Raw genomic sequence first — 20,470 nt, 5'->3', positions numbered from 1 at the left:
AAACCTAACTCTAAGATTTTACTCATAAAGCCTTAGATTCATTTTCCCCCAAATCAACACTTCAACCCTAACAAATTCCTTTCCACACAACCACAGATAAGTCCCTAAATGCAAACTAAAAGTTTGGAAGGAGCCCTTACCTTAACGATAGCTTCAACGTGCGTTTCCGGTACCGCGAGTAATTCCGATAAAATCTCCGCTCGCAACGTCGCTTCCATATTTAGTTCACTAGCACTGTAGCGTGGTAGTGAGCAACTTTCCCTTCTATCTCTTCGCGAAACGAAGCTTAGATCTAGATGAAACGGAGAGGTTTGTGTTTAACGGTTTTGAAATCCCTAACACCGTTTTTCTTCGTTTTCGAATCAACGAGGAAGTATGAAGCTGAGAAATCCTTGCTTTCTTACCCACTAATCCTTGGGTGTCTATTCTTGAAGCCAAAGGAAGAAAAGAAAGAAAAACCAAGAAGAAGAGAAAAGAGGGAGATGGAGGTCACGCGAGCAGAGGAAGAAGAAGGAAAATGTTTTATGTTTTCTTTTAGTTTTCCTTTCTTCCTTTTTCCTTCCTTTCTTTTTCTTTCTATATATATATATATATATAACAAATATCTAAAAATATCTAGATATTTCATAAATTACCATTTCACCTATATATATATATATATATATATATTAATTATAATTAATAAATATCTCAAAATATCTAGATATTTATTAAAATTACCATTTCACCCATAAGGCATTAAATTCTCCGTAAATGATTCACCGCACTTAATTTAATTTATTTATCGACGAATAATTTTAATCGGCATCAAATATCTTTTTGGTCATATAAACTCCCAAAATATTAATAACTTTGGCTAAAAATCCTCCGAGTTCAATACCAATATACACTAAAATACATCAAGTATACTTTAAAATTATGGGTCTTACAGAAAACAAATTAATTATGTACAATCAAATAGAGCTAAAAATCAGGAAACTAGTTTTTCCTATAAATGCTATCACTAAATAGGAAATAAAATTAAACAAAAATCCTAATTAATACATACTAATAATTGTACAACATCAGAATATGATTTTGATCTCGTAATCAACAATGGCTTCAGATTTAAATTCGCTAAACGAAACATAAATTCGTTGAGCAAAAATTGTTAAAATTGAAATCAATTAGCCCCTGACTTGAACTAGCTAAGCAGTTACTTTTGGCTTAGCGAAATTGACATATTTAAGTTTTTTCTAGGTTGGTCTCATAAAATGGTTCAGCGGACTTAATTTAGGTAAGCTAAACTTTTGTTGTTTCTTTTATTTGATTGTTATTCGTATCTTACTTTGTCTGTTATTGACATAGTGTTAATGTATGCATGTTTTACGAATAATACATGTGATTTGTATGCATGTATGCATGTTTTACGAATAATATATGTGATTTATTGATGAAGTTTAAGATTTACATATTGCATAAATTATACAAATAAGACTTTTATGGTGAGTGATAGTGTTTTCGAGTTGAAACACTAAGTGAGGGAACAATCCTTAGGACGCTAAACCAACAACCTACTTCACTCAAATGTTAGAATTACATTAATGACTCGCATTAATGCAGTTCTAATTCACTATCATTATAAAATGTTTCGTGCTAATTTTTTTTTTTAAATTGATAAGTCTCATACATTGAATGTTTATTATATATATTGCATTGTTGTCGAACCTTATGAAAAACTTTTTAAAATTTCTCCTTCCCGTTCTGGAATTCATTGAGATTTTATCTCACCCTTTTATTTTATATTTTCACATATTAGAAGTAAGATGCAGGAAGTCGTAGTAGCTCTGAAGACTTTGTTTTGAGATGATATTTTGTAGAAGTAAATATTTAAACTTATGCTTTGGATGACTGTACTTTAAACTTTTACAAGATAATTTGTGATATTTTATTAAAATCTTATGAATATATTATGTGATGAGAAAGATTTCGCTATAAATGTTGTGACTACTTAAATTATTAAAATTGTAATGTCTTATTTTATATTGTAGATAAATAATATCAACTGTGTTAGTGTTGTACTAAACATCCTTTGCTCAGCTTGCACACCAAGCCTTACATCCATGTGCTTTTCATTCCATTGCTTAATAAACCTCCACCTCTTCCGTCCTACTTAATAAACCTCTTACTTTTTATTACAAATAAAATAAATTTCCTAGTAAGCTTTTTAATTATAGACCCTTTTAAGAGAACTGATTTTAGACCTGACCTATTATCTCAAAAAATTACCTGCAAAAAACATTTGGGACCTATGGACCCACAGAATTGTGGGCTTATGTTATTCACTAGACTTACGTTATATTTTCCTAGTTTTCCTCCTTCTAGATTTACCAATCCAGCAATATATTTCAAAGGCTTTTAAAAATATAAAAGGTGAGAAAAGAAACCATCCATGTCGAAATCTTCATATACAACACATTATGAATATTAGATATGGACTTGAAAGAATCAATTATCGAAAAAAGTATTACCAACACAATCTTTTAACACATTTTCTATCACATTTTATTTAATTGATTAAAATTTATATAAATTCTACCAAAACATGTGAGTCCAAAAGAAATTTGATAAAACAGATATATGTTTTAATTAATTAAATAGAGTATGTTAGAAAATGTATTAAAAGAGTATAATGGTGACATTATTCATTTTATTATTAAAAGGTATTTTCAATTTCAAATATCATTTCAGAACTCCACATTTAGGAACCAAATTATTTAACAAACATTTTGAGAAATTAATTTAATAATTATTTACTCCACATCGAATGAGTATACATACATATTTCTGTTCTTATAATAGCTTCTCTAGAAAACAGTAAGGTAAGTTTACGCAGTTCACTCCAATTTAGTTCTCATGTATAAACTGCACATAATTTAGAGATACATAAACAAATATAAAAGCTACAACAAATAATTACATTACAATCCAAAACATCATAGTCTTTGATTCAGTCTTAAATATAAACAAAAGTCGCATTTGCTTATATTATATTTAATACCGGAGAGAGTATAGTATAATTTTTTTGAGGTCTAGCAATTAATTCCACACTCCTCAGCTTTAGGACCAGTAATTCTTGTGGTAAACGGATCAACTCGAACCCACAAAAGAGAGAAAATGGATGCCAGAAGAATCGACCAGACCACAACGATGGTCGGCGTTCGATTCTGGCGTCCCATGAGACCTTTAAGGAAAGGGTAGAGATGAATGATAACCCAAAATGCAAAGAAAAGTTTACCAAAGAGAGGACCCCATGATTGGTAACCACTGTTAATAGCATAAGATATACCAGCAACAACACCAACTAGGTTTATTATGAGAAGTGTTGTTGGAGGAATGAGGAGTGTTGTCCATTTAAACATGTAGAGCTCTGCTGAGTCTCCGTCTTCGTCAGATGCCTTGGATGTGACGGTGAAGTTTGTGTCGATTCCGGCTAGCACTTTTAATAGACCTTGGAACACAGCAAAAAGATGTGCTGACACACCGCCGATGACCCAAAATTGTTCGTTTCTCCACCATTCGTCGATTCCGACTCCGCTCCATCTCATCTCGAGGATTCCAGTTGCGAAGATGGAAAGGAAGAGAGAGATAAACCATATACTTGCAATGTTACTAATCTGCAAGCAAATTAAGTTTGATTGTTAAGTTTCATGTTTTACATAAGCTAAAATGACGGATTTGGATTCTCCGTAGTCATGCATTTACGCAATTGTAGATCTTCGCCATATGAATGAAATCAAACGGCTCATATTTTGAAATGCATTTTAAAGCCGGTTTGGTGAAGTCAAAATACTAGTCCAATCTTCGTCCAACGGTCAAAGCAATTACTGACACAGATATGCAATAATTTTAGAAAATGAAAGTGATTGAACGTAACAACATATATTGATGTCGTGTCAATGTCAAACACTGAAAAATGTCTGACACCGAACACACCCTAAATCTAAATTGTTGCCTTAAATCTAAATAGTCGGTGCTACATAGCCTATAGGGAGTCGAAGTCTATAAGAAGACCGCATGTTAAGAGTTCCATTGAACGTTTCATTTCACAAGGTCATGTTGGTTATCCTAGTTAATGTATTTCAAATTTTGGATGAATTCAACAAAAGAATGACTAATCACAGTAATATTAACCATGTATGGTTAATTATTCTTAATCACTTGATTAATTACTGGAGTATGTGAATGAAAAAATAAATAACAAACCTGTGGAATGATGAACTTGTTAGTGAGAAGACACACAGCAGGCAAAGTACAATACATGAGAAGGGGAATGGCAGTGACTGGATAGATTGTTGTGTTTATATATGCAAACCTTTCAAGCCATTTTAGTCTTCCACCATAACCATACCAGATAGGACAATGTCGGCTCAGAAGAATCTCGACAGAACCTAAAGCCCATCGAAGCACTTGGTTTAGACGATCCGAAAGATTGATAGGAGCAGAACCTTTAAACGCTGGACGCTTAGGCATGCAGTATATAGACCGCCAACCACGAGCATGCATCTTGAATCCAGTAAGAATATCTTCTGTGACCGAACCATAAATCCATCCTATCTGTGTAACAGGAAACAAGATAGTTATTTACCTTTTGAATCATTGTGAGTTTTTACAGGATCCATAATCACTAAATGAACTATATGTTGGCCACACGGCTTACAAGACATTGACATATAAAACCAATAATAATTTAAGAAAATAAAAGTGATCCAATATAACTACATCTGCTGGTGTCGTGTTGTGTTACTATCAGACACTGACAAATGTTGGACACCATAAACTGACATGTAACAGACACCAAACTGAAATGTCGGTGCTACATAGAATATTATTCAACATAAGACAACAACACACCTCTGTTCCCCATTCTGATTTATCTTCATAACCACAGCTGATAACATGAATAGCTTCCTTCAGAAGAGTTTCTGGAGTAGCAGACTGAGGAACACCGCCATTCTCCATCAACGTAGAAGCAACAAAAACAGCAGACTGACCGAATCTTTTCTCAAGGCTCACTTGTGACATAAGTAGTGTTTTCTCATCATCAAATCCAGTGCCTGAAAAAATATCCACAAGAGAAGGAAAAGTCAAATAATTGAAAGCAACTCAAAAGCAATTGCTAAAATAAAAAACCCTATGAGCATGCTTGGATAGAACCATGGCATGTCACCGTGATTTTGGCCAAAGCTACACTTTGAAGCTTCAATAAAATTACGGTGCCACCATGATTTCCCCAACTCACAGCAAGTCCAAACATAAAATAAATCATTTCTTAGAAAATCAGGAAAGTCGTACATGTATGATTAGGTAAACATAATTTTAAAACGAGATACAATGCTCCAAAGAAGCATGAAAACAAGCTATATTTCCTTTCAGCAATTGAAAATGACAACATTAACATAGCAGAAATAGTTTAAACGGTGGAACTATTAATGCAACGAACGCAGGCCTACCTTCTACTCCTTCTTCTATATCCTCGAGACTGAAAATCGGCACAGTTGGGTCAACATGCTTGCTAGACTTTTTCTTGTCTGATCCTTTCTTACTAGACTTTGAACTCTTCTTTCTATTTCCACCACAGATTGATGATAGAAACCCAGGCTTTTTATGCTTCAGCTTAAGAGGAGGTTCGTAGCCGTATAAAGCCGTCCTGTTGAAGACACATCCAGTACCGACATAAACAGGACCTTGAATTCCATCCAAACCTCTCAAGTTTATCTGTTCGGAAAGTTTCAAGTTTGAAGAAAAAAAGTTATCAAAAAAGGTTAAATCACATATGAACATCGACAAAATCATATCAACATGGTTAAGATGCTTACATCAAAGAAAACAGTATTACGATTGGCATATCGATCGTTCCTATCAATACCATCAAACCTCTGTGGAAACTGAACATAGCAAACATGTTTACCAAGGTTAGGATCCATCATAAAGCACATAGCTTCCCTCAAGGCCTTGCTGTTGTTTATGTAGTGATCACAATCGAGATTCAATAAGAAAGGTCCGTTCGTAAGCACAGCAGAAACTCGAACCTGCAAACGTTAGATTAGCCACAGCCAGTGAGATAACTATGCCCAAGTACATTGCTGATATAAGTAACTTCATTATTTCTATTGAAAAATGACACTCACAAGTGCATTCATGGCACCGGCTTTCTTGTGATGTTGGAAACCTGGACGCTTTTCACGAGAAACATAGACCAAACGTGGAAGTTCATTGCCATCAGTGTCAAGTCCTCCACTTTGGCCCAAGAAAACCTGCAGAAAATATCGAACGTAACATTACTAAATTACATGCTTGCACTCCTGTTTACTATACGCAATTTGGAACAGATTAGAAATTTACGCAATTAGAGTCCAAAAGGGTAATAATATGTAGAAACATTTCACTACACTACACGTGTGTTTCCATCACTCTGACAGTGTGACATATACACTATCTAGGAAGGCAAAAGCATTGATATGTGACTTCAAAGATGGTAAATGATCAACAATGTTGAAGTTTTGAGAATTTAGATAAAAGGAGGAGAAAAAATATTAAGAACTTTGAATATTATTGATAATAACTTGATACAAAAGACTAAACATAAATCTCTATATATAAGGATACATAGACTGAATCCTAAATAAATAAGGAAATCAAGAAACAAATAGTAATAAGAAATATGGAAATTAATCCTAGAGGATAATCTAACATACGCTAGGATTAAAAACTGATATTAGGAGATTAACCAAAATATTATGGCAAAAAAATCACGATATTATGAGATTATTTTATTTTCTAACAAATAGTTTGTAAGATTCCATCTACATAACAAGAATTCAACCAACCTGGATCATTCCCGGATGGTCTCTAATGTTATTTCCAGGCCATGGCGTACCATCTTGCATTACCCACCCTTCTTCAGGAACTTTCGTTGCCTTTGCAACAAATCCATTAATACGAATTTTAAATTCTTCGTATTCTCTCTGAAAGTAAAAAGAAGTAAAATTAAAAGTTACACTTGTAAAATTTAATGCTAATGCAAATAGCATAAATGCATGTGCAGCCAGAAGAATAATCTATATTTACGACAACCTCTTACCTTCATTGCTCTACGATCCTTGACAAATGATGGATGAACCTTATCCTTCAAGTAGTCAATCTTTTGCGCGAAGTACCACTCGGGTGCACGAGGTTCAATATTATACTTCTTGCTAAAAGGAACCCATTTCCTTGCAAACTCTGATGTTTCGGCAAGAGCTTCAAATGTCAACATAGCAGCACCGTCATCAGAGACGTAGCACGAGACCTTATCGACTGGATAGTCAACTGAGAGAATAGATAGTACAGTATTGGCGGTCACAAGTGGAGGCTCCTTTAATGGATCAACAGTACTGACAAAAATGTCAACAGCTGCTAGCTGAGACGGTTCTCCTTCTCGATCATATCTACAACACACATGGATTTTGTCAAAAGAATATCAGATTGAAAAAGACAATATAGAAGTTGTGTCGTGACCTATGTAGCACCAGCACATGTCAATGTCCAACATCGACATGACACCGATACATGTGGGACATTCAATCACTTTTATTTTCTTAAATTATTATCAGTGTCTACGTGTCAATGCCGTGTCCAGTGTCTATATCAATCTTCATAGATCATGACTTCATTGTATAGAAGAAGGATGAAGTTTAAAAGGCCTTACCTCAGCGCAAGTCTGTCAAGATATGTTTCACGGTTAACAGGAAGCCACTTAGGGAATTGATCCAATATCCAGGAAAAGGCAAACCAAATCTCACATATAACCGATACCAACCACAACGCATATGCATTGCGCACTGGATTTGTTATTCGGTAATGCAAGAATATGCAAAGGACAACCAGTCGCAGAACAATGACCATACGATATGGATTTATCCTAGATGATGGAATAGAAACTTTCCTCGAAAGAGGCTGCCGAGCTTCGTCATTCCTGCACACAACAAAGAAAACTGAGATCCCACACAAAACATAGACCTGCAAATATTCTTAGAAATAAATAAAGGAATTACTCACAACAAGGAATCATCAACAAGTATATCAGTGCTGGCGTCAATATCTCGATCTCCGGCCCCTCTTTCAGAAGCAGCTTGGCCCGTACTCATTGGAACAACATTTTTTTCTGGTTTCATCTTCCATCCGTCAACTCTTTCTTTCCATGCTACATTTCCCAATCCTGCGTCCACAACCCTGACATTTGCTGCACAAGAATAAAGCCAAGCATCTCAAATCACAATCAAACAGATAAAGAAAGAAAAATAGGTATCATAATAAATGAAGATGTGCATAGTAAGAAGGGACAGAAATATACGAGATTGATTAACATCAGATGAATATGGAAGATTATGGATGCGCTTCCCCCTACCAACCACAGGAGATGCCACTGAGAGCCTCTCAGGTGAGGCAGCAGAAAACTCTCCAGAGACCTGAAATTGAAATCATGCCAAATTTCATTCTGAGGCCTGAGATTGAAGAGAAAGTACTTCAATAGAAGATTATCATATAGGAAGCTAATTGAATGACCTCTTGTCCACTTGTCAGCCGCGGAATGTGATTGTGAGAAACTTCTTTATCGTAATTTGGAGCGCCACCCTCTTCTGTTCGGCCAAGTGTCAATTGCCACCCCAACATGCTCTCTGAAATCTTTTGCTTTTGGTTTTGATTTTCAAAATCATAATTGAAGTCACTGGCACCATCATCAGCACCTCCATCTTCTTCACTATCTCCAAGAATTGCAGGACTTCCTAGAATCAATTAAAATTATTAAATACGTATTTTGATTACCAACGAAAACATCACACAAGTATAGATGGCATCTTCTTTAAACCATCTACGGCCTAACCAACAACACTCTATGAAGCACTTACGCAGACATGGACACGCACAACACTGACACATCGACTGATAGTAAGTTAAGAAAATTTGAAGTAATTGAATGTAAACATGTGTCTGTGTCGGACACTGACATGCGCCGAACACACCTTCAATTTGAAGTATATGTGCTACATGGACAACACTCATGTGCTTGTTCATTTTGAGAATCAATTAAGGCTTATATGTTTTGTTTTTGTCTAGTCGCCAGAGTTGGATAGAGATAGAATTTCCTATTCGGTGGTTCATTGAGTAAATACCCTTTAAAGCAAAGCAAAATTCATATTTTTCAAGCATGTTACAATGTTCCTTTGTTTTTATAAAAGAAAAAACTCATTAAGAAGATAATTACAAAGAATTTGAATAATAATGAATCCTCCATCACATGACTACTCAATCTTTCAACATGTTTATAAGGAAACAATCCTACCAAAGACAATGTATTTCACACCAAATTTCAAACCGCATACTACACAATTCATTAATACTGAATCATACTTACCATATTCTTTTGCAGCTTCCCCTATGTGAATAAAAATGGTAATATTAACATATGACAGATAACACATTTTAGCTTTTATTTACTACGTAGCATCGACATTTTAAATTGAAGGCATGTTGGGTGTCCTACACTGTCACGACACCAACACGTGTGGTTACTTTCAATCTATTCAATTTTCTCAAATTATTATTAGTATCTACATGTATGTGGGGTCTTGTTTGGTGTATGTGTTTCATAGTTCACTTACCTTTATGCCTCTTGTACCGGGTTTTACACTGAGGGCAACACTGATTCCCATCTTTCCTTTCATACTCATAGCAAGGCCTACAAACAGGAAATGCACAAACATCGCATGCGATGAACTGTTCGCCATCCACAGTCTTGCCAACATTATCACCACATATTTGGCAAACTTGAGCGCTCAATGTTGTCATTGGCTTTCCCTAAATAATTAGAAATGGCATTAAACAAATGTCAATAAGCCCCAACCATCAACAACTACATTCCAATAGCATAGCATCATAAAACATTTGAGGAAATCAACTCATCAAATAATATAAAAATAAATAGAAAACTTGTTTTACTCACCACAGCTTCCCCTTCTGACTCCATAGTGAACTCTACATAGACTTTACAAGATATCAATAAGAGATCAAATTGTAAGACTCAAGCCACCCTCATTGCTTAGAATCTTTAAGAGATTCTGATAGATTCCTCTCTTCAGATACACCTTCACTTCAGAAAAAGCTCCTTTTTTCACTGTATAATTTGAAGCTCAGATCAGTCCAATATAACTGAGGATAAGGCTATGAATCAAATATTTGTTTCTAGTTTCCAGAGCAAGCATTCTCAACAATTACTGTATATATGGTTAACATAACAAAGCATTTTCTTCATTAAAAACAATAATAAAACATTAAATAAATAAAAAATAAAAATAAAAACATTGATATTATCAATGATATTTAATTTAGAAACAATATTTTCCTCAACAGAAAAAGAAAAACAATAGTGTCCAGGTCTTAACTTCGATAATGTCAGTAATAAACACAAATATCATTTCTTAATTTTCCCAACAACCAAACAAAAAATTGCACGTGCACACGAAACGTACCTTAAAGAAAACAATATTTTCCACCAGTTTCTCTTGAAAACAAACAGATCAGTCAGAATCTGAACAAACCCAGATGAATTTTAGAGTAAATGAAAACAAATCAACACAAAAAATCCCAACTTTAAGCTCCCAAAAGGCAAAAGATAGAACAGAGTGACAAAAACTGAGATCGAAGATTTAGGACACAATAGCCTGAAACAAAGGTTGTGGCTTTTGTGTGTTGTGTTTGTGATGATGATGTTTATGTGTGTGTGAGTGAGTGAGTGTTGTATAGCTGTAAATGAATAATGAGAAGAACAAAGAAGCTTTGTAGAGACGAAAGAGACAAATGTCACTATAACGACAGCATGATGATCACAAATCGAACGGCTTTGTTGTGAATGTGTATCACACACCACATGAACACAAATATATTCATTTATTTGTTTTTATCTCCAACATTTATTCTCCAAAATCTAGCATTAATATTAAATATATTTCATATACTTCCTATGTTTTTATGTATACACTGGGTCAAAATAATATAATTCTTTTAATATTAAATATATAATATTTCATATCAGAGGTGATTTTGATTTAACATTGTTACTAAAGCAATAATTCTTTTTAATCTCACAATGTGATAAACTATGATTTTAATCTCAATATTAAAAAATATTTATATTTAGTAACAACGGTCGATCAAAATCATCTACGATATAAAAATATATAAAAAAGTGAAATAAAATTCTATAAGTTGACGTAACAAAATAATAGAATATTTAATTTATATATACAAATAAATTTTTTTTCCTGTACACAAGTAATTTTTTATTAATATATATACACTTTCTCAAGTAAAAATCAATATATACACAATTAGTTTAAAGTTATTTTACGCATACTTTTAATTGAATTAGTAGTAGAAATAAATAAATAGTGCTATTTAACCTTTAAGTATTGAATTGAACTTAAATTTACAAATTTTTAAGTATGAAAAAGGGAACGAGAAGATGGTAAGTAATATTATTCTTAATTTTCTCTTGTATTTAAGGTTACATAGAATATTATAATAACATTTTTAAATAAAAACATCAATGCATAACACCTATTTACACTAGTCAAATTACATACCTTTTAAGTTCAATAACACAATAACATCCACTAATAACAATAAAACTAAATAATTGATGCATAGTTAAAAAAACTAAATAATAGAAAATCTCCATCTTCATCGGTTGCATCACCGTCATCTCTTTCAATGTGAAATTACGTGGTGTCAAGTTTTTTTATTGTCTAATTAAATATTTCATTCGTCTCAAAATAACTATCTCATTTTTTAATATTTATTTTTTTCAAATTATTTGTCATTAATACAATATTAATTATTTGTATCCACTAATGTACTCTTATTTGTTATATCTTAATTCATCCAACAAATTTACTTGATATGATTAATATGAGTATTTTAGTAAACAAACTTTTATTTTATCTTTGAATTCAACGTATCTAATCATTTTCTTAAATATCAGCACAATTTAAATTAGATATTTAAAATGAAACGGAAAGAATAATAAACAAGTTGAAAAACAAAATTTGATTCTCTCAATTTCCAAATAAATACAAAAATACTCAATATAATTAAATATTTTCTCAATGAATCATCAACAATTGGAACTGCATTCTCTCGACAAAGAACATTCTCAATCTCATCAATATCAAGTCCAGGAGTTGGTTTTTCCTCAAACACAAAAAAATTAATTTTATCAATTGATTCATACTCAGTGGAATCATAACATATCTTATTAGGCTTCCACATACAATAAAACATAATGACAAATTGGGAAGCTATTATATACAATAAGTGGAAGCAACAATGATTGATGTTCAAAGTCTATTACTTCTCTATATCCTAATGAAAAAAAAGTCTAGTTAAGAAGACGAATTGCCATCTTTTATAAAATTGGAGAACTACCTGCATTCATTTTCCACCATTCCTCTACAAAAATAAAATGCCTAGTGTTACAGAAAGCAAGAAAGAGACACAACTATTTAAAAAATTTAATATAAGCATTAAACTATGTTTAATACTCACCAGGTTATATTGCTTTTGTCATATCAATAGCACTTTTTCGGCTAAAACCTCCTACCTGATCACAATACAAATATATATTTTTCCATTAATTGAATAGACAATTCCATAACCATACTCTTTTCACGGTAGTTCTCAGCATAAAAAAATTCAAGTTTAAAAAAGTAAGAAGTTGTGTGAAGATTACATTGTAAGTGTTATATCTAATCTATCCTTAATGATTTCACTGTAAAGTTTATAGGATAACTTCCTTCTTTTTAATGCATCGTTAATTTCATTCTTTACCCTATGCATACTCTCATAAATATAACACATAAAGAGTTTTTTTTATCTCCATCTACATTTCTTAGTAGACGTATGATGTGACTCGTAAGATTTGCAATCATGAAACAATCATTCCAAAATTTTAGTATCCAAAATTGTTAATGGCACTAACATTTTTTCCTACTACATACTTTGATAGCTTATGGGTAGTAAAATGTTTGTCTACTATCAAAACATGTAAATCAAGTTGCTCTTGGACGTATAATTTATTTTCAACCTTCTATTTTCCTCAGTCAAGATAAGAATATCATGAGTGTAAACAAATGTAGTTCCCTTTGAGGCATTTGAGACAACATTTGCAATATGAGACATGTTACATATATCTTTTTTTCATCCCTCTAAACTCTCCATCTTTTTTTGTTTTCTTACATTACAACCACCAACCCCCATCATATTTTATTTATCCTCCACCAACACCCACCATATTCTCTATCAAAAGTTAAAGTATTTTGTTGTGTTCTTCGATTTTAACTCTGGCTCTTGTAACCAATTGATTTTCTTTATGTGGCTATGAGAAACGACTCCACTGGAGCCTCCACCACCAAAAAAAAAAAAAGTTTTGAAGGTATTTATTTATGCTCGTTCACCTTCAAATCTTGTTCTTATAAGGCTCCCACAAAAATTATCAGACGTGGGTAATCATTTTATTTTTGTTATATCTGGGTATAGTATTTTAAAAATGCACATCATGTGTTTGTAGAAATGTCTCAAAAGAGTCAATTTAATAATATAGAGCGAAAATATTCAATCTAGACTGTCACTAATCCCAATGTTCTTTTCATTTATCATGTGATTTCTAAACATGTATTTTATTTAGATAACCTCTCACTTATATTCAAAATGAACTTGCTGAAGTCAAAGAAATGATCTGTAACTCGATAGATATAAAGATTGTGACTTCTCACTTTTCTTTTGTCATGGACTGTGCAAGGAACGAGATAGAGGCTATGCTTGGGCCAAAAACAACTTACAACTTATATTTTGTTTGATAACAGTCATTTATGAGCTTATTGTTTAAAATTTATAACTAGTCATTTTTTCTTCCAATTTTATCTTTATTGTTGTAACTAAAATTATTTTTTACTCTTTATAGTTTATTTATTGTTATTGTAAATAATAATTTAAAATAATTTAAATAAATATTTTATTTATAAAATAATTAATATAATTTAAAATAGTTTTAATAAATAATAATTTAAAATAATTTTGAAATGCCCCATTTTATTTTAAAAATAATAATATAATAATAATAGTTAATTAATAATAATAATAAATAAATAAATAATTAAATAAAATCACTCCACCTCCTTATTATTCCTTAAATCATAAACACATAGAAAGGGTATACATTCCTTAAACAAGTTTTCTCATATTTTCACAAGTGCTTGGGTATGATTTTTGGGTTACTTTAAGGAATAATAAGGGTACCCACTTCTTAAAAGTTGTTTATTGAGACTCTTTAAGGTAAATACTCAACTCTAAATCTAGTATGAATCTCTAAAAAATGTAGTTTTGGTTAAAAATATTATTTTTGTGCTTATAGTAGATTTAAATGATTTTTATGGTTTCCTAGAGTTAACTAAATTGGGGAATAATTTTTCTAAAGTCAATATTTTTTATACTCAGATATGTCCGTTGATGTTTTGCCGACTACTCTGGGAGTTGTTAGAGAACAAACTTAGACAACTCTCCATATTAGTGAGTAGACGACTATTTTATTTTGCTATAATTAATATTCTACTCGTTTTTATGTTAAAATCTTTATTTAAAAAAATTGAGGAACACAACATTTTAATTTATCTTGATTTCATCATTTATTTATTTTAATGGTCTTTGTTATATAATATGTTTGTAGTTTGATTTATTTATGAGTTATAAAGCTTTTAAATATGTATTGTGGAAATCATTGTTATAATCATGAAATCGTTACCGGTGATAGGTGCACCTAATTACCTCGTTTTGATTAAGGAGAGTTATCCGTTAAATAGAGTTGTCCCTATAAGAAAATGTCATATGTAGGAGGAGATGTCCATCAATGATATGTAAGCTCCCTAATTGGTGTGTGATGATGCGTTGCAGGATTGAGAGGAGATAGTTATCCGTTAGATGGTGTCACTTTAAGGGAAATACCACCCTTAAGAGGAAAAAGCTATCAACGAGATGAAACCGTCTATTGGTTCTAAAAATTTGTATTTTTACTTGTTTGATTTTTTATGATGATTTTAAGGTTGTTCATTTTGATTTCACATCGCTATTAATTGTATTTTTAATATTTATATCAGAACGGCTAAATTATAAGTTTAATGATTATATATATATATATATATATATATATATATATATACTTTACTTGAAAATTATCTATATTTGAGATAACATTGTTTAAGATAATTCCCACGAGATTGAAAAACAATTATTCGTGTTTTTTTTGTGTGTTTCTCTTCTAGTTAATGGAAAGTCTTTGTGATTATTGATTCAAATTGTTAGTAGATTCAAGTATCGACCATATTTTGTTTGATAGGTCTCTTTGATCGAGAACTATTTTTTTGTAAAGTCTGTTGAATCGTGATTGAGTTAAGATTGGTAGGCCTCTTTTGGAAAATATATTAAATATTTAAATTACACTCTTTGAAATATGATAATGGTTGAATTTTGAGAAAACTTATATATTTTTCGAAATAATTATTTAAAATTATTTATTTGCTTAATTTATTAAGTTAGTTGATATGTTTGTCAGATAAGAAGTATAATTAATGCGCCGGTCACGTTTAATTGTCTATAGTAACAAATTTATTTATTATAATTTAAAAAAATTAAAATAAATAAGTAAATAATTTATCTTATAATTTAAAATAATTTATTTATTTTAATTTAAATAAAATATATATATATATATATATATATATATATATATATATATAAATTAATAAAAAATATATCAGATTGATAAATTTTAAATTATTACTTTTATAATATTTTAAACATTGATTAATAAAATTGATTTTGAATTAAAAGTGTCATTTAACTAAATCGTTAGAAATGGAAAAATGAAGAGCTTGTAAGTGTTTATTCTTCCCCAAACACAATAAACCCAGCTTCCCAAATCTCGTCGTTGTTCCTTCTTAGTGCCGGCGGCGGCGGCGAAACCATGGCATCGTTCGGGTCTATCAAATCAGTCATATTCGACAGAGAAGAGAGAAAACAGTGCGTTTTGTTGCTTTCCCCCCATTCACTCTTTCTTTTTTGTTGAACCCTAACTTGTCTCTGATTTCAAATGCAGGCAGTATCAGGCACACATTCGAGGCCTCAATGCATACGATCGTCACAAAAAATTCATTCACGATTACGGTAATTATCGATCCGTTACGTCTTTCTTCTCATCTTTTAAATACAAAATAAAATTTATGTTCGGATAAACAGTTTAACCAAGCACTTATCATATATGTGCTTATGTATAAGCTATTTCTATCGATAAGCTGTTTTTATAAACTATCCTGAAGAGCTTATGGAACTAAGCTGAAAATAGTTTATGAACATGTTGTAAATAAGTTGTTTTCATAAGCTGTCCAAACGGTCTGATAAGTGCTTATTTTAGTAGATAAACTCAAAGAAGCCAATCTGAGTGTGTCTTAAATTCATTTCTTCTTAGTTCAAATATGAAATAATGATGTTAAGTGTGTTTTAGAAAATTTTGTAAGCTTTTTTAATTAAAGAAAAAATTTTGTGAGCTTGTTAGATAGTACTTTTTTTTAATGCTTTGAACAAATTTCATTGTTTAGTGTTTTCTTAGAAAAAATGCTTAATTTTTATTTTATTTTATTTTATTATTTACTTCAATTTTCTTCTAAATTTTTTCATGTTTCAAATGATGTGAGTCTAACTTTTTTCGGATGCCATTTTTTTTTCTGTTTGGGAATGGACAATAAAGAATTAATCAAATTTTGAGCTATTGATTTGATTGATCTTAATGTCCTACAGTAAATGGATGATGAACAGTCTTCTCCATTAAGGAAAAGGAAGGAGGCTACAGTCATCCGGAAATTCTTAAAACCTCTTGCCAGTTACTGTGCATGTGATTTTTGCTTATTGCTAGTTCCACCAATTTAAGAACGAAGAAATTATCTAACCGTAGAAAAATTTATTAATGGGTTTGTTACTGGGATGCTTAAACTGGTTTCCTATGGCTTGTTGATAACACCTTTTTTGTTTTACATTTTTGGTGATCGATCAGAAGTTTGATGGAGAGATAATAAGTTTATAAAAGAGATTTTGATCCAAGTGGCCTTTATGTTTTGGTTGTCCACATTAAAAACAACTTTTGTTGTTGATTTCATTCTTCTCTTGTTTTGACACAAGTTTTTATCTCATTGTAGTTTACTGCAATCATGTTCAGTTACCACCTAGACATGCTTCAAGTTCCTTTTACCATCTTGGTTCTGCTAGAGAATATTTTTGATTTCCATTAAATTTCAGCTCACTGTGCATTTTTTTAACTGTATTATAATATTAAACCCATAAATTCTTCTAAAATTTGTTTTTTCGTGCCCACAGTTAGATTTTATGGGAAAGAAGAAAAACCTTCAAGCTTGAAGTTGCCTATTAAAACAGATCAAGATACATTAAGAGAGGGATACAGGTAAGCATGTTATCTCGCCTTATGTAAATTTTAACTATTGTCCCTACTTTCCATTTTTAATAGCAATCTCTTGTAGCTTTTTGGGGTTTCTTATGATATCATAATACATTTTCATCCATTATGCAAAAGTTTCATGAGTCATTTGACCTTGCTATGTATAGTAATGATTAGTGGAGTATTTTATTTGGTGTTTTATGAATTCAGCCTTTACGTAGAAATAGAAAAATGAGCTTCTATTCCATGCATCACTATTGAAATTGTGAACATGAGTAAATTTTCCTCTCTACTTAAGATCCTTCCCGAGCTTCCCCTGTGAGTTTCTTTTTATTGTTGGGGAATCTCTGTGCCTTTCTCCTACCAAGTTACCATCATTTCTTTCAACTTGTCTGATTCTGTGTCAGAATTTTAATGTTGTTTATTCAAATGTACTGCAAGATTCATACGGTCAGAGGAAGATGATATGGATCCATCATGGGAACAAAGGCTGGTGAAGCGATATTATGCTAAGCTTTTTAAAGAGTATCCTTTGCAAACATATCTAGGTTTTACCAAAATACTTTTATTGTAGGAGTAATGGTTTCTTCTTTTTTTCATCAAATATATTTTTGATTCCTATTAAATCGAGAAAATGTTGATTTGGGATCCTAAAAAAATTGTATTAGTTGTTAGCCCCTGTAGTAGTGTGTTTTTGGTCTCTCACCAGGTACGAAAGCACACAGTTTTTGTATTTTTTAGGGACTGAAGTCACAATTTTTTGTTAAATGCATATGCATGAACTAAAAATGTATAAATTTTGTAATCTTGTGTGAGCTTGACATTCTTTACCTTTTTTGGGCTAATTGTCTTCCACCTTAGAGTTGAAGTAAAATGTAATCTCTTTGGTAATAGAAAATTGACAACTTATATTAAGCTAACTTAGCTAAGTGCCATCATTACATATGTATTCTGTCTTTCAGAACTTTCATGCATTGTCCTATACATTGTGAACTATTTGGCTTACCCCATAGACTACTATGTCTGTTTTCTCTTTGTTATTTTGATTTTTGCTATCATTCTTCTGTGTGATAATCAATCTGGAGCTTTTTTATCCAGCTCCTCACAAACTGGGAGTGAATGTATATTTTACAAATCTGTGTTGATTTTTGCGCATGGGTTATGAAAGTAGTTCTGGGGTGTGGCCTTGGATATCTTGCTGGTTGTTTGTTGGCAAAGAAACTCTTATCTATGTGTTCTATTATATTCTGTACTTGAATTTAGTATTATTTATTTGCTTGTTACCTTAAATGCTTTTAAGATACTGTATTGCTGACATGTCACAGTACAAGAGTGGTAAGGTAATCACTTGTTGCATTTAGAATATTTTTTGGTAGTTTTCTAAATATTGCACCTTTTAGTAATTTTGAAGTCTGTGGTTTGTCAATTTTCCCATCAATTGTGAACTTATGCTCTTTTGTGTGCTAAGTTGTGAACCCATTTTGTGATTTGGGAATTTGTCCTGCAATTTGGAATTATGATGCTATTTTTGTGTATTGTGGTCTGGTCTGGTTTGATTTGTCAATTTTTCCATTAATTTTAAACTTGTTATGCTATTTCTGTGTGCTGAGATGCAAATCTTTCTTGTGATTTGTGAAGTTGTCCATCAATTTTGGATTGTGATGCTATGTTTGATTATTCTGGTCCAATTTGGTAAATTTTTTATGAAGGTTTGCTTTATTACTAAGTTAAATTGCAATCTTTCTTTTCTTGATGCTATGTTTGGATTGTGATGCTTGTTTACGTGGGACGTTGTTGTAGAGGATTTTTTTTGTAGCTAGACCTCTTTATGTAGAGTATATCTTTTAAGATTTATTGCTGATATCACATTTCTTTGTAGATTGGTCTCAGATGGAGAACAGAGAAGGAAGTTATGTCTGGCAAGGGTATTGGTTATTCTTTCACTGACTAGTTTTGCTTAGTTATGACTTGCCTCCGTCCCTTTTTTCACTTGGAATTTTTCAGAAAACAAATGCTTTCTAGTTTGCGTTCTCTCTGTAGTCTTTATTGAGTTGTTATGCAAAGAGGTAGCCTCAAAGAAGTTTAAAACTGAAAGAAGCATAATACCTTATAAAAGGCATCAACATGCTCCTCTAGTAAGGGAAATGTACCATCAATAAATTGAGAATGGGTACTCACTGCCCACGACATCATATGAACTACAGTAACCTAGTGTCACCCATCCTCAAGTTCTAGAACTTAAACAAAGTTTGTCATTTTTTCATCTGCATCCAATGTGGAACGATCTATACTTAGTAGGAGCTTAATCTTTTACCCATTTAAGCTTAGAATTTTTTTTTCCAACTTATTTAACTTGATCTCATATCTCTTGGAATCTCTTGCAACACAACAACTACGAAAGCCTTTTTCCTCTATGTGGGATTAGTTACATGGATCAAACAATGCTATAAAATTGTATCATAAATCAAGTCTAACGATAGACCATTTAAATCTAGATCCTTCTTGATGATTAGGTCAACAGTTTTTCTTTGTCTTCCTATATTTTCTAATCATTATACTATTATAGAAGATATCCACCCTCCTTCTATAGGTCTTTTACTTAAATGCCATTACAGGCCCTACCCACCCAAAGTGAGACAATGATCTTTTTCACAATAGTTGCCCCCTATCTTTCTTTCTAACGCCTTCATTTCTAATTATATATTTTCTTATGTGTTTGCTCATATGTTGTAACATTCTTATTTTTGCAACATTAAGCTAAAATTCTTGTTGGCTCTTTAGTACCCAGCATGAAACCCAATACAGCATCACCAGCCAAATATCAATTCTGTAAAATATTTCCTCAAGTTTGTGTTAGAATTATCTAAACAATGGATTCTCTAACACACACTCTTT

The 20,470-nt window shown here is 31.8% G+C and overlaps 2 protein-coding genes across 3 annotated transcripts in view; one reads left to right on the top strand and one right to left on the bottom strand.

Annotated features, from left to right (window-relative positions):
• Positions 1-2,875: 2,875 nt before the first annotated feature.
• Positions 2,876-10,923, bottom strand: LOC101499537 (cellulose synthase A catalytic subunit 3 [UDP-forming]). The gene is made up of 15 exons (XM_004510929.4): positions 10,551-10,923; positions 10,025-10,195; positions 9,684-9,879; positions 8,587-8,807; positions 8,375-8,489; positions 8,080-8,263; positions 7,730-7,996; positions 7,124-7,469; positions 6,870-7,007; positions 6,171-6,296; positions 5,859-6,071; positions 5,493-5,757; positions 4,894-5,096; positions 4,246-4,596; positions 2,876-3,656 (listed from the first exon to the last, which is right to left on the bottom strand). The coding sequence occupies exons 2-15, from the start codon at positions 10,046-10,048 to the stop codon at positions 3,072-3,074; spliced, it is 3,234 nt and encodes a 1,077-aa protein (XP_004510986.1). The 5' UTR covers positions 10,049-10,195; positions 10,551-10,923; the 3' UTR covers positions 2,876-3,071.
• A 5,047-nt stretch (positions 10,924-15,970) lies between these two features.
• The window catches only part of LOC101499838 (uncharacterized), an 8,372-nt gene continuing 3,872 nt past the window's right edge, over positions 15,971-20,470 (top strand). Inside the window, exons 1-6 of one of the 2 annotated variants that reach the window (XM_004510930.4) lie at positions 15,972-16,149; positions 16,226-16,293; positions 17,497-17,581; positions 18,017-18,100; positions 18,876-18,915; positions 19,455-19,500. In XM_004510930.4, the coding sequence (XP_004510987.1) occupies positions 16,094-16,149; positions 16,226-16,293; positions 17,497-17,581; positions 18,017-18,100; positions 18,876-18,915; positions 19,455-19,500 (379 nt within the window). In that variant the 5' untranslated portion in view covers positions 15,972-16,093. Of the gene's footprint in view, positions 16,150-16,225; positions 16,294-17,496; positions 17,582-18,016; positions 18,101-18,875; positions 18,916-19,454; positions 19,501-20,470 lie in introns of both variants that reach the window. The other variant, XM_027337080.2, reaches the window with a different exon arrangement.

Source organism: Cicer arietinum, chromosome 7 (assembly GCF_000331145.2).
Source record: "Cicer arietinum cultivar CDC Frontier isolate Library 1 chromosome 7, Cicar.CDCFrontier_v2.0, whole genome shotgun sequence".
In the NCBI taxonomy this organism is placed as follows: Eukaryota; Viridiplantae; Streptophyta; class Magnoliopsida; order Fabales; family Fabaceae; genus Cicer; species Cicer arietinum.
Note: the sequence above shows the minus strand (reverse complement) of the source record. Positions and strands in the feature narration are given on the sequence as shown.